The sequence below is a fragment of the Oncorhynchus nerka genome, linkage group LG21, assembly GCF_034236695.1.
Source record: "Oncorhynchus nerka isolate Pitt River linkage group LG21, Oner_Uvic_2.0, whole genome shotgun sequence".
NCBI classification, from domain to species: Eukaryota; Metazoa; Chordata; class Actinopteri; order Salmoniformes; family Salmonidae; genus Oncorhynchus; species Oncorhynchus nerka.
In genome coordinates this window covers 33,112,952-33,127,337 of record NC_088416.1, presented here as the reverse complement: position 1 = coordinate 33,127,337, position 14,386 = coordinate 33,112,952, and the positions used below count along the sequence as shown (strand labels likewise).

Sequence of the window (14,386 nt, the reverse complement as noted above, 5' to 3'; positions counted from 1 at the left end):
TTTGAGTGTGAGGTTATTTTCCTGACACCACACTCCGAGGGCCCTCACCTCCTCCCTGTAGGCCGTCTCGTCGTTGTTGGTAATCAAGCCTACCACTGTTGTGTCGTCCGCAAACTTGATGATTGAGTTGGAGGCGTGCATGGCCACGCAGTCGTGGGTGAACAGGGAGTACAGGAGAGGGCTCAGAACGCACCCTTGTGGGGCCCCCGCAAGGGACTGTCTCGCTATAGTACCGGCCGTCTCGCTATAGTACCGGCCGTCTCGCTATAGTACCGGCCGTCTCCCTCTAGTACCGGCCGTCTCTCTCTAGTACAGACTGTCTCGCTATAGTACCGGCCGTCTCGCTATAGTACCGGCCGTCTCCCACTAGTACCGGCCGTCTCTCTCTAGTACAGACTGTCTCGCTATAGTACCGGCCGTCTCGCTATAGTACCGGCCGTCTCCCACTAGTACCGGCCGTCTCTCTCTAGTACAGACTGTCTCGCTATAGTACCGGCTGTCTCCCTCTAGTACCGGCCGTCTCTCTCTAGTACCTACTGTATCGCTATAGTACCGGCCGTCTCTCTCTAGTACCGGCTGTCTCGCTATAGTACCGGCCGTCTCGCTATAGTACCGGCCGTCTCTTGCTATAGTACTGGCCGTCTCTCTCTAGTACTGGCCGTCTCTCTCTAGTACAGACTGTCTCTCTCTAGTACTAGATGTCTCTCTCTAGTACTAGCTGTTTGTCTCTAGTACTAGCTGTCTCTCTAGTACTAGCTGTTTCTCTCTAGTACTAGCTGTCTCTAGAGTGCAGGCCGTCTCTCGTGTCTCTGGTCTGGTTATTTATGGTTAGGTGCTGTACTGTATATTATGTTCTTGCAGCTTCCTCCCTCTCTCCTCTCCATGTATATGGTGGTGACTGCAGGCTGTGGCTGCGACCTGGACCTGCGTGTGTGTGTAAGAGGGGAGATTTATATCTGTGGTGTTTGGACTTGACGGTGGTGCTGGAGGCAGGACTGTTACTCACCAGCCTGATGAGTTGAGTCCTTCTTCCCCTCTGAGCTGAGTCACCTCTAGAGGCCACACTTTGTGTTGGCATGTCCCGACAACACACACACATCATGGCACTCATAAAACATGATGGGGGGGGGGGCATATCCTCCCACCCACAGTTTGGGGGCTTTCATTTTTTATTTACTAACCCAATAACCCCCCCCCTTCTCCCCAAAACAGATAAAGCTGAACAACAAAGAGAGAAAAGGGGAGGAGGGGGGAGAGACTGTCTGGATGAGGATGGGGGGAGTCTGGTCTTGATTGAGCCAAAGCCTCCAGCTCCATTATCTTTCCTGTTATTCATGTCTCCTGGTGAATCCTAGACTACTGGCTGGCTGGCTTCTACACTACAGTACTACCCAATAACACAGCCCTCAACCCACAGCCCAGAGCAGGGTTCTGGCTGAGCCTGGATTTGCTTTATATTGTGGCCTCTTTCTACATATTGAAGAGGTTGTTTTACATTCACTTTACCATCAGATCACATGCAGACTTTAATTGAATCGTCACCAGTGAGAAAATGCGTGTGTGACTAACAGCCCAGGGCTGTGGTGTGTTATTGGGCTAATGGAAGAGTACTGTCTCTCTCTCTCTCTCTCTCTCTCTGTCTCTGCCTCTGTTCTGTATCTGTCTATCTCTGTCTCTGCCTCTCTGTCTGCCTCTGTCGCTCTCTGTCTGTCTCTGTCTCGCTCTGTTTGTCTCTGTCTCTCTCTGTCTCGCTCTGTTTGTCTGTCTGTCTGTCTCTGTTTGTCTGTCTCTCTCTGTTTGTTTGTCTGTCTCTCTGTTTGTATGTCTGTCTCTCTCTGTTTGTTTGTCTGTCTCTCTGTTTGTCTGTTTGCCTGTCTCTCTCTGTTTGTTTGTCTGTCTCTCTCTGTTTGTCTCTGTTTGCCTGTCTCTCTGTCGCGCTGTCTCTGTTTGTCTGTCTCTCTGTCGCGCTGTCTCTGTCTCTCTCTGTTTGTCTCTCTGTTTGTCTGTCTCTGTCTCTGTTTGTCTGTCTGTCTCTCTCTGTTTGTCTCTCTGTTTGTCTGTCTCTGTCGCGCTGTCTCTGTCTCTCTCTGTCTCTGTCTCTCTCTGTTTGTCTGTCTCTCTCTCTCTCTGTCTGAGTGCTGCTGGTGGGTTGTTTACTGTTGAAAGACAAGCAATGCCATTGCCAAACAATCCCAATGCCCTCTCAATTGTGTCTTTCACTCAACTATACTATGTCTGTACTGAACTATCTCTCCAAACGTCATCTTCCCATCTCCTCTTCTCTGTTGTCTTTGTGCCTCTGTGCTATATCCCTCTGTTATCTTCCCATCTCCTCTTCTCTGTTGTCTTTGTGCCTCTGTGCTATATCCCTCTGTTATCTTCCCATCTCCTCTTCTCTGTTGTCTTTGTGCCTCTGTGCTATATCCCTCTGTTATCTTCCCATCTCCTCTTCTCTGTTGTCTTTGTGCCTCTGTGCTATATCCCTCTGTTATCTTCCCATCTCCTCTTCTCTGTTGTCTTTGTGCCTCTGTGCTATATCCCTCTGTTATCTTCCCATCTCCTCTTCTCTGTTGTCTTTGTGCCTCTGTGCTATATCCCTCTGTTATCTTTCTGTGTGTTGTTGTCTTCAGGTTCTCAGCTCTCCACCATGCTGCTCTGACCGGAACTACAGACCTGCTGTCTGTGCTGCTGGAGGCCCAGGCCACCGTTGACATTAAGGACAGGAACGGTGAGACACAGCACTATTTATCACCTGCTCTCAGATCAGCTAGCAAAACAGCTAACACAGGTCTCAGTGAGATCATCTCAGTCAGCACAGACATTATCTCTGATGTTTTCTATCAGTGGCACACATTGTCTTGAGATTTCATGTTAGCTGGTACATACAGATCTCAGACCAGTTAGCAACATGTGCCTCAGTACAAACAGACTCACCTTTAATTCATATTATCTGTGATGTTTTTATTAGTGACGCACACATTGTCTTGTGATTCTACTGTATATCAGCTCGTACATTCTATTAGTTCCATCTGTGGAACACATTGTGATTTTAATATCAGCTTTCATATGGATAACACAAAAATGTCTACTGTACTTCTGTCCCTCACTCATTGTCTGTCTGTCTTGTGTTAGTTTATATGTGTATTGTCCAGTGCCTTGCAAAAGTATTCACCCCCCCATGGCGTTTTTCCTATTTTGTTGCATTACAACCTGTAATTTAAATAGATTTTTAATGTTTTTATTTCATGTAATGGACATAAACAAAATAGTCCAAATTGGTGAAGTGAAATGAAAGAAAAAAATTACTTGTTTCGCAAAATAAAACAAAAAGAAAAAAAGAAAATGGAAAAGTGGTGCGTGTATACAGTGGGGAGAACAAGTATTTGATACACTTCCGATTTTGCAGGTTTTCCTACTTACAAAGCATGTAGAGGTCTGTAATTTTTATCATAGGTACACTTCAAATGATTTTTAAGTAATTAATTAGCATTTTATTGCATGACATAAGTATTTGATACATCAGAAAAGCAGAACTTAATATTTGGTACAGAAACCTTTGTTTGCAATTACAGAGATCATACGTTTCCTGTAGTTCTTGACCAGGTTTGCACACACTGCAGCAGGGATTTTGGCCCACTCCTCCATACAGACCTTCTCCTGATCCTTCAGGTTTCGGGGCTGTCGCTGGCTAATACGGGCTTTCAGCTCCCTCCGAAGATTTTCTATTGGGTTCAGGTCTGGAGACTGGCTAGGCCACTCCAGGACTTTGAGATGCTTCTTACGGAGCCACTCCTTAGTTGCCCTGGCTGTGTGTTTCGGCTTGTTGTCATGCTACGACCCATCTTCAATGCTTTTACTGAGGGAAGGAGGTTGTTGGCCAAGATCATGCGATACATGGCCCCATCCATCCTCCCCTCAATATGGTGCAGTTGTCCTGTCCCCTTTGCAGAAAAGCATCCCCGAAGAATGATGTTTCCACCTCCATGCTTCACGGTTGGGATGGTGTTCTTGGGGTAGTACTCATCCTTCTTCTTCCTCCAAACACGGCGAGTGGAGTTTAGACCAAAAAGCTCTAGTTTTGTCTCATCAGACCACATGACCTTCTCCCATTCCTCCTCTGGATCATCCAGATGGTCATTGGCAAACTTCAGACGGGCATGGACATGCGCTGGCTTGAACAGGGGGACCTTGCGTGCGCTGCAGGATTTTAATCCATGACGGCGTAGTGTGTTACTAATGGTTTTCTTTGAGACTGTGGTCCCAGCGCTCTTCAGGTCATTGACTAGGTCCTGCCGTGTAGTTATGGGCTGACACCTTCCTCATGATCATTGATGCCCCACGAGGTGAGATCTTCCATGGAGCCCCAGACCGAGGGTGATTGACCGTCATCTTGAACTTCTTCCATCGTCTAATAATTGAGCCAACAGTTGTTGCCATCTCACCAAGCTGCTTGCCTATTGTCCTGTAGCCCATCCCAGCCTTGTGCATGTCTACAATTTTATCCCTGATGTCCTTACACAGCTCTCTGGTCTTGGCCATTGTGGAGAGTTTGGGGTCTGTTTGATTGAGTGTGTGGACAGTTGTCTTTTATACAGGTAATGAGATCAAAAAGGTGCAGTTAATACAGGTAATGAGTGGAGAACAGGAGGGCTTCTTAAAGAAAAACTAACAGGTCTGTGGGAGCCGGAATTCTTACTGGTTGGTAGGTGATCAAATACTTATGTCATGCAATAAAATGCAAACTAATTACTAATTACTTAAAAATATTTTTATTTTAGATTCCGTCTCTCACAGTTGAAGTGTAACCTATGATAAAAATGACAGACCTCTACATGCTTTGTAAGTAGGAAAACCTGCAAAATCGGCAGTGTATCAAATACTTGTTCTCCCCACTGTATGTATTCACCCCCTTTGCTATGTAGCCCCTAAATAAGATCTGGTGCAACCAATTACCTTCAGAAGTCACATAATTAGTTAAATAAAGTCCACCTGTGTTCAATCTAAGTGTCACATGATCACACAATCTCATTATATATTCCCTGTTCTGAAAGGCCCCAGAGCCTGCAACACCACTAAGCAAGGGGCACCACCAACAAAGCGGCACTATGAAGATCAAGGAGCTCTCCAAACAGATCAGGAACAAAGTTGTGGAGAAGTACAGATCAGGGTTGGGTTATAAAAAAATATCAGAAACTTTGAACATCCCACGGGCACCATTAAATCCGTTATTAAATAATGGGAAGAATATGGCACCACAACAAACCTGCCAAGAGAGGGCCGCCCACCAAAACTCAGACCAGGCAAGGTGGGCATTAAGCAGAGAGGCAACAAAGAGACCAAAGATAACCCTGAAGGAGCTGCGAAGCTCCACAGCGGAGATTGGAGTATCTGTCCATAGGACCACTTTAAGCCGTACGAGTAGCTGGGCATTACTGAAGAGTAGCAAGAAAAAAAGCCATTGCTTGAAGAAAAAATAAGCAAACACGTTTAGTGTTCGCCGAAAGGCATGTGGGAGACTCCCCAAATACATGGAAGAAGGTACTCTGGTCAGATGAGACTAAAATGTAGCTTTTTGGCCATCAAGGAAAACGCTGGCGTTTGAGAGGTGCTGGCAAACCCAACACCTCTCATCACCCGGAGAACACCATCTCCACAGTGAAGCATGGTGGTGCCAGCATCATGCTGTGGGGATATTTTTCATCAGCAGGGACTGGGAAACTGGTCAGAATTGAAGGAATAATGGGTGGCACTAAATACAGGGAAATTCTTGAAGGAAAACTGTTTGTCTTCCAGAGATTTGAGACTGGGATGGAGGTTCACCTTCCAGCAGGACAATGACCCTAAGCATACTGCTAAAGCAACACTCAAGTGGTTTAAGGGGAAACATTGAAATGTCTTGGAATGGCCTAGTCAAAGCCCAGACCTCAATCCAATTGAGAATCTGTGGTATGACTTAAAGATTCCTGTACACCAGCGGAACCCATCCATGGAGCTGGAACAGTTTTGCCTTGAAGAATGGGAAAGAATCCCAGTGGCTAGATGTGCCAAGCTTATAGAGACATACCCCAAGAGACTTGCAGCTGTAATTGCTGCAAAAGGTGGCTCTTCAAAGTATTGACTTTGAGGGTGTGAATAGTTATGCACACTCAAGATTTCTGTTATTTTGGTCTCATTTCTTGTTTGTTTCACAATAAAAAAATATTTTGCATCTTCAACGTGGTAGGCATGTTGTGTAATTCAAATGATACAAACCTGCCAAAAATCCATTTTAATTCCAGGTTGTAAGGCAGTAAAGTAGGAAAAATGCCAAGGGGGGTGAATACGTTCGCAAGCCACTGTATGTGATCATAGATGTGCTGCCTCCTGCAGGTATGCGTCCGCTCCACTATGCAGCATGGCAGGGCAAGGCTGACTCTGTCCTTATGCTGCTGCGGGCCGGAGCTGGAGTCAATGGGGTCTCACAGGATGGACACATCCCCCTGCACCTGGCCGCACAGTACGGACACTATGACGTGGTCAGTACACAGACACACACCCACAGACAGACAGACAGACAGACACACACATACACACATACATACATACATACATACATACATACATACATACATACATACATACCATACATACACACATACATACATTGTTAAGCACTGTCAACAGATATCCCCATTCTGCTGGATTGGGTGGAATGTATGCTGTTCTGTCCACAAAGCTGATGCTGGTTTACTGTGGGTCACTTATCTGAGATTTAGATGTGTGTGGTCATGTTTGGTCAGTCCACTTAAGTCTTAAACAGTAAACAAACTGTCAACAAATCACAGCCATAGCCCCAAAACAGATGTGATCTGGCAGGGGATAGAGTAGGATGAGTGGTGGTTGGTGGTACAGTCATTTAAGAGATTGAGGGGTCAGGGGATACGTAGCAAGCTGGGAGAGGAGAGGCATGTTGGTGTGATTGGATTGGAGAGGGAGAGAGAAAAACAAGGCAGGATGAGGGTTATTGGATTTGTAGGGTTTGAGGGGGTAATGATGGGGAGCCAGGTGATCAGGTTTAGGGGGGATTAGGAACCTTGTCTTTGTTACTAACCCCCGTCTCACCCCCTGTAGTGCTGAGTGATAAGTCGGTTTGGTTTCGGTCCGATTTATGGTTTTCGCTTTAACAACACAGAATAAAACAATGAATAAAAGTCCCATGATGATAGATGGTGCGTTTTCAGGTAGAGATACCTCGCGCAAATGCTCTAAATTGCGCGCTCCCTCTGTGTATGCCCCACACAGATGGGACAAGTATGCATGCAATGGATTATGGTCATTGTAGTTAACTACCCACATTTCCTGTGCTGAACTATGTAGAATATTGGCCTGTTGGAAACTATAACTCCCTACTACATTACATAGTTCGGCTTTGATCTGATTTATCTTTAGAGAAACTGCACATTGAGCGCAAAGAAAAAAACTAACGAAATGGAATTCAAATAATTGGGAAATAGATCAGGAACTATCCTACAAGCATTGTCAGGATGTGTTTAGGTTACGCCACATTAATTGATTTGTAAGCCTTTTAGGACCACAGTTTGTGTGAAAAGCATTTATCTGCACAGACCATGAAGTCCCATTTGATTGTAACAGCCTCCAGTCCTGTAGTCTACTATGTATTCCCAGAGCAGAATGACCAGGGCTAATGGACTGTCTGTTTTCACCAAATACGCTGTGTCCTTGGATACGGCAGGCAGCACAAGGTGCTGATAGAAACATCTGACATCATCTCCCTGGCTATGTGTGTTGTAATGTTATCTGCATGACCACATCCACATAGCATAACCTACTCCCCTAATGGCCCCGGTGACAGTGTGTATATGGTATTTGATCTTGTCTGTCTGTGTGTGTGTGTGTGTGTTAATATGTGTGTGTGTGTGTGTGTGTGTGTGTGTGTGTGTGTGTGTGTGTGTGTGTGTGTGTGTTGATTCCCTGCCTGTCTGTTTCTCTCAGTCTGAGATGCTACTGCAGCACCAGTCCAACCCCTGTCTGATCAACAAAACCAAGAAGACCCCCCTAGACCTGGCCTGTGAGTTCGGTAGAGTCAAGGTAAGACTGTGTGTGTTTCTCCTCCCCCACCACTGGCCCAGGCTCACAGAGACAGACAGGGGGGCTGCAGTGATGGACAGATACAACCCCTCTGGATCTGGGATGGGCTGCAGTGATGTAACTCTTGGCCTGTGTTAGTCTAGACAGACAGAGGTCACAGCTGGACAGATACAACCCCTCTGGATCTGGGATGGGCTGCAGTGATGTAACTCATGGCCTGTGTTAGTCTAGACAGAGGTCACAGCTGGACAGATACAACCCCTCTGGATCTGGGATGGGCTGCAGTGATGTAACTCTTGGCCTGTGTTAGTCTAGACAGACAGAGGTCACAGCTGGATAGATACAACCCCTCTGGATCTGGGATGGGCTGCAGTGATGTAACTCATGGCCTGTGTTAGTCTAGACAGAGGTCACAGCTGGACAGATACAACCCCTCTGGATCTGGGATGGGCTGCAGTGATGTAACTCTTGGCCTGTGTTAGTCTAGACAGACAGAGGTCACAGCTGGACAGATTCAACCCCTCTGGATCTGGGATGGGCTGCGTTGTCACAACTGCTCCTCTTCCATCAAATACATCTCACTTCTGCACTCTTTACTTTCTTTCTTTCAGGCTCTCTCATCCTTGAGCATGCTGGTTTACTTACTGGAGCACATTTACTTCTCTCTCAACATTTCTCTCCTCTATTTCTCTCCCTCTCTTCTCTCAACATTTCTCTCCTCTCTTTCTCTCCCTCTCTCCTCTCCATTTCTCTCTCTTTCTTTCACCCTTGAGCACAGTTATTCTCACTCAATTGTCACACTCTCTCCATCTCAAATGTACATTTGGTTACTATGACTTAATGGTGAATTGGGCAGTTTAGGCCTGCATCATTAAACCAGTTTGACAATTTCAGAAACATCTCTCCCTGACCGCACAATAGGTTTGAATATGAATGTTTCAGTTCCTATAGCCATTCAAACACCACCAAGCCAATGTGAGTGTATTTCAAACTCTGTGCGCTGCCTCAATCAAGGTCCCTGGTCTCAAATAGTGGTGCAGCAGCGTTTAGTTTGGATAGGACAGTGTGAAGCCGAACCAAGCCAGGGTGAAGTAATAGTACACACACACACTCATTGGGAACGCTGCTCTCCTCTCCTACTGGGCTGGAAAGTCCCCTTGTCTTTCATTCTTATTTATCTGGATGTGGGCTGGAGAGGAAGTATTGGCAAGTCCGTCTGTAACTTCTATTACTGGAAGGTTTGCTGGGCAGCTTTGTTTGTGCTCGTGTGTTTGTTAAATGAGACTTGAGAGAGTTAGCCTGTAACTATTGTCCCCCAGGATTGATTTAGAATGGGATATCTTTAGAATGCTGACACTGGCTCCACCGTGTGTGTGTGTGTGTGTGTGTGTGTGTGTGTGTGTGTGTGTGTGTGTGTAGTGTGTGGTGTGTTTATGGGCATCAGCTGCTGTGTTGGGGTGCCAGGGTGTGGCGAGGCCCTCCCTATTTCTATTTCTCTCTCTCCTTCCACTCTTCCTTTCTCTCTCTCCTTTTCCCTCTCTGTCCCTTTGTGTTTCCTCCTGTCCTCTGTCCCAGACCAGTCTCCCAGCAGCAGCAGTCAGTCAGTGAGTGTTGAGGTGTCATCCAGTGTGTGGGCCAGATGTGTGGGGTTGTTTATGCCACTGGGTCACTCCTGATTTACCTCACACTCACCTGTGGGTCCTCCCATGTCAAATCATAGGACTCCTAAATGTTTCAGACTTGTGTGTGTTCGTTATCCCTTGTCCTAACAGTGCATGAAATGTACATGTGTTGGTAACAGTTGAAGCCTGTACTCATCACCCTGTCTTTTCTTTATCACTCCTCCCCCCCCCTCTCTCGCTTTCTCTCGCTCTCTCTTCTCTCTCTCTCGCTTTCTCTCGCTCTCTTTTCTCTCTCTCTCTCGCTTTCTCTCGCTCTCTCTTCTCTCTCTCGCTTTCTCTCGCTCTCTCTCTCTCTCTCTCTCGCTTTCTCTCGCTCTCTCTCTCTCTCTCTCTCGCTTTCTCTCGCTCTCTCTTCTCTCTCTCGCTTTCTCTCGCTCTCTCTTCTCTCTCTCTCTCTCGCTTTCTCTCGCTCTCTCTTCTCTCTCTCTCTCGCTTTCTCTCTCTCTCTCTCTCTCTCTCTCTCGCTTTCTCTCTCTCTCTTCTCTCTCTCTCGCTCTCTCTCTCTCTCTCTCTGTCTCTCACTTTCTCTCGCTCTCTCTTCTCTCTCTCTCTCGCTTTCTCTCGCTCTCTCTTCTCTCTCTTCTTCTCTCTCTCTCTCTCTCTCTCTCTCTCTCTCTCTCTCTCGCTTTCTCTCACTCTCTTCTCTCTCTCTCTCTCTCTCTCTCTCTCTCTCTCTCCTTCAATTTCCCTTTCTCCATGACTTTATGAGGTCAGGTTGCTCAGCTGTTGTTGAGCAGTAACATGGTGGTGGCTCTGTTAGAGGGTAATAGTAAGGAACCTGCAGACTCAGGCTTTAACACTCCGCTGCACCTCGCCGCACGCAACGGACACAAGGACATCATCCGGTAAGAGACTTCCTATTGTTTTTCACAATCTGAACTTGTGAAACGTACGCACAACTCGTATTGTGTAATACGTGTTGTATATATCATGCATTGATGTCAATGATGTCAAGTTTTAATGTAGATTTGTGTACACGTTTGTCAGGCTGCGATTCAGACCATAATGATTTGTGTGTACAGTGCCCATTGATAGATTGATATTTTCTTGTGGGTCTTAATCCTCTGCCTGTCATTCCTCTAATTTGTCCCATACTAAATGAAAGGCTATGATTGATCATGGTTGGTCAGTACATTTTATGTGTGATTGAACACCTACTCTGAGGTAGACAGGGGTCTGACAGGGTTAACACAGTCACTGGTCTGAAACTGGTGTGCTGGGAGACTCAACAGGACAGTAAATGGTTCCCATGGGTCTACCCTCTGCCCCTCTCTCCTTACATTTACATTTACATTTAAGTCATTTAGCAGACGCTCTTATCCAGAGCGACTTACAAATTGGTGCATTCACCTTATGACATCCAGTGGAACAGTAGTGCATCTAAATCTAAATCCTTCCCTCCTCTTCCTCTCCACGGTACTATGGACAAGACAAGAACCACCAGACATGGCTCTGTCTCCACACCCTCGCTCTGGAACACTGTGGTCTGTGAATGTGTTTATTCTCTCTCTCAAGAGGATCTAGCCATATATTTAGTACCCCAATCTCTGCTCTGACTACCTGGGAGGCTATAAAACGGCCTGTCCAATGTCCACTCCACCAGGGGCCACATTCCCAATCCCCTAGTACCTCTATGGAGACCTACATCAGAGTCTGTCTGGTACAGTCCAGTACCAGACACCCAGGTCACCCTGAGCTCTGCCATAGAGAAGGGGAGGAGGAGGGGGTCTAGTCTGCAGCCCTGTTCCCATGTTTCACTGACAGCTGCAGCAGTCTGTCACCAGGCTGAGAGAGCGAGAGAGATGGATATGCAGAAAGATACTGGAGAGAGACGGAGAGGGAGGCTCTCCGGTGTGAGGCTGCAGTGCTGCCAATGTGACCCAGATCTGCCAGTGAGATGTGGCTGCTGATTTATCAGTAATAGCTGGGACCAGACTGTTAACACTAGAACTACTGGGCCTCGATGGACCCCGCCTTCAAGCTAATGAGCAGTCATTCTGACTGCAACATTCTAACAGTGTAATTCATACTTTTTATATATGCTGTCGCAAAAATAATCATTTGGTTGTGTTTATGACGACCTTGGGTAACATTAGAATACCATTTTTATTTTATTTCAAAGAACTCCATAGCATTTTCATTAGTTTATGTTACTTTACGCTATAAACAATTATTCAAGTGTTCAAGAAATGTTCTTAGTGGAGTTGTTACAACTATGAAACAGAAAGTGTATGTGTTGGACAAGGTAACAGCTTCTTTTTATAAGTACACAAAACATACCCCAACCACCAATATGCACGGTGAAAAGATGCACGGTCAAATGATGGAAACATCAGTAACCTAAACATCATTATAAGCATGAAGTGGACCTGATAAATAGTGCAATTCGAGGCAAAAGCAACAGTGGCATTATAATCAATATACAGTTGAAGTCGGAAGTTTACATACACTTAGGTTGGACTCATTAAAACTCGTTTTCAACCATTCCACAAATTTCTTGTTAACAAACTATAGTTTTGACAAGTCGGTTAGGACTTGTGCATTACTTTGTGCATGACACAAGTCATTTTTCCAACAATTGTTTACAGACAGATTATTTCACTTGTAATTCACTGTATCACAATTCCAGTGGGTCAGAAGTTTACATACACTAAGTTGACTGTGCCTTTAAACTGCTTGGAAAATTCCAGAACATGATGTCATGGCTTTAGAAGCTTCTGATAGGCTAATTGACATAATTTGAGTCAATTGGTGGTGTACCTGTGGATGTATTTCAAGACCTACCTTCAAACTCAGTGCCTCTTTGCTTGACATCATGGGAAAATCTAAAGAAATCAGCCAAGACCTCAGAAAAAAAATTGTAGACCTCCACAAGTCTGGTTCATCCTTGGCAGCAATTTCCAAACGCCTGAAGGTACCACGTGCATCTGTACAAACAATAGTATGCCAGTATAAACACCATGGGATCACGCAGCCATCATACCGCTCAGGAAGGAGACGCGTTCTGTCTCCTAGAGATGAACGTACTTTGGTGCGAAAAGTGCAAATCAATCCCAGAACAACAACAAAGGACCTTGTGAAGATGCTGGAGGAAACAGGTACAAACGTATCTATATCCACAGTAAAACGAGTCCTATATCGACATGACCTGAAAGGTCGCTCAGCAAGAAGCCACTGCTCCAAAACCGCCATAAAAAAGACAGACTATGGTTTGCAACTGCACTTGGGGACAAAGATTGTATTTTTTTGAGAAATGTCCTCTGGTCTGATGAAACAAAAATAGAACTGTTTGGCCATAATGACCATCGTTATGTTTTGAGGAAAAGGGGGAGGCTTGCAAGCCGAAGAACACCATCCCAACTGTGAAGCACGGGGGTGGCAGCATCTTGTTGTGGGGGTGTTTTCCTGCAAGATGGACTGGTGCACTTCACAAAATAGATGGCATCATGAGGGAGAAAAATTATGTGGATATATTGAAGCAACATCTCAAGACATCAGTCAGGAAGTTAAAGCTTGGTCGCAAATGGGTCTTCCAATTGGACAATGACCCCAAGCATACTTCCAAAGTTGTGGCAAAATGGCTTAAGAACAACAAAGTCAAGGTATTAGAGTGGCCATCACAAAGCCCTGACCTCAATCCTATAGAACATTTGTGGGCAGAACTGAAAAGGCATGTGCAAGCAAGGAGGCCTAAAAAGCTGACTCAGTTACAGCATCTCTGTTAGGAGGAATGGGCCAAAATTCACCAAACTTATTGTGGGAAGCATGTTTAAACAATTTAAAGGCAATGCTACCAAATAATAATTGAGTGTATGTAAACTTCTGACCCACTGGGAATGTGATGTGATGAATGTGATGAATAAATCATTCTCTCTACTATTATTCTGACATTTCACATTCTTAAAATAAAATTGTGATCCTAACTGACCTAAGACAGGACATTTTTACTTGGATTAAATGTCAGGAATTGTGAAAAACTGAGTTTTTAAATTTATTTGGCTAAGCTGTATGTAAACTTCAAATGTAAGTGTTGATATGACAGCAGTCAAAAATAGTCAGTTATTGTCAGCACGCGCTTATATTGTGTGCATCTTCAATGCCATCAGTTGGACTTCATTTAACTGTTATCCCTTGTCCCAACAGTTGACTCAAATCTTCATCAATTTCACCTGCCTTAACACACTTTGACACCTTTGTTTGGTTGTAGTGCGTAATAGTCTCCGCTTTTCTCTTTGGGTTCCGTTGTCTTGTCATTCTTCAGCACTGTTGAGGAGTACAACAGCAGGTGCCTTATTTTGTGCAGAGGTAGGGAGCTCCCGTCTCACTTTGTTCATGGTGCCAGCCAGACTTGTTTTCAAATTGTTCGCCAATGACAGTGAAGTTAAGAAATTGTCCATGGAGACATTTCTCCCCTTGCCAATGTAAGGTCTCCAACACTCACATATTTTCCCAGATATTGAAAGCCGTTCAGCATGTTCATTACGCACTCTCTCACGGTGTAGCCTGCTCCAAGTAGCCCAGAGTAGACTGATAAGACTGCTGTGATTCAGTGGAATGATTTAGAGTACATATCATGTAAGAATAGATCAATACAATAGGATGGCCTGTCCTGTTTT

General features: G+C 45.3%; 1 protein-coding gene across 7 annotated transcripts in view; it reads left to right on the top strand.

Moving 5' to 3' along the window:
• Nucleotides 1–14,386, top strand: part of LOC115110910 (caskin-2-like) — a 147,811-nt gene that overhangs the window by 107,930 nt on the left and 25,495 nt on the right. For all 7 annotated transcript variants that reach the window (XM_065006636.1, XM_065006640.1, XM_065006639.1 and 4 more), the window contains exons 4-7: nt 2,631–2,728; nt 6,370–6,515; nt 7,993–8,088; nt 10,485–10,615. In XM_065006636.1, coding sequence (XP_064862708.1) covers nt 2,631–2,728; nt 6,370–6,515; nt 7,993–8,088; nt 10,485–10,615 — 471 coding nt within the window. The remainder of the gene's footprint in view (nt 1–2,630; nt 2,729–6,369; nt 6,516–7,992; nt 8,089–10,484; nt 10,616–14,386) is intronic.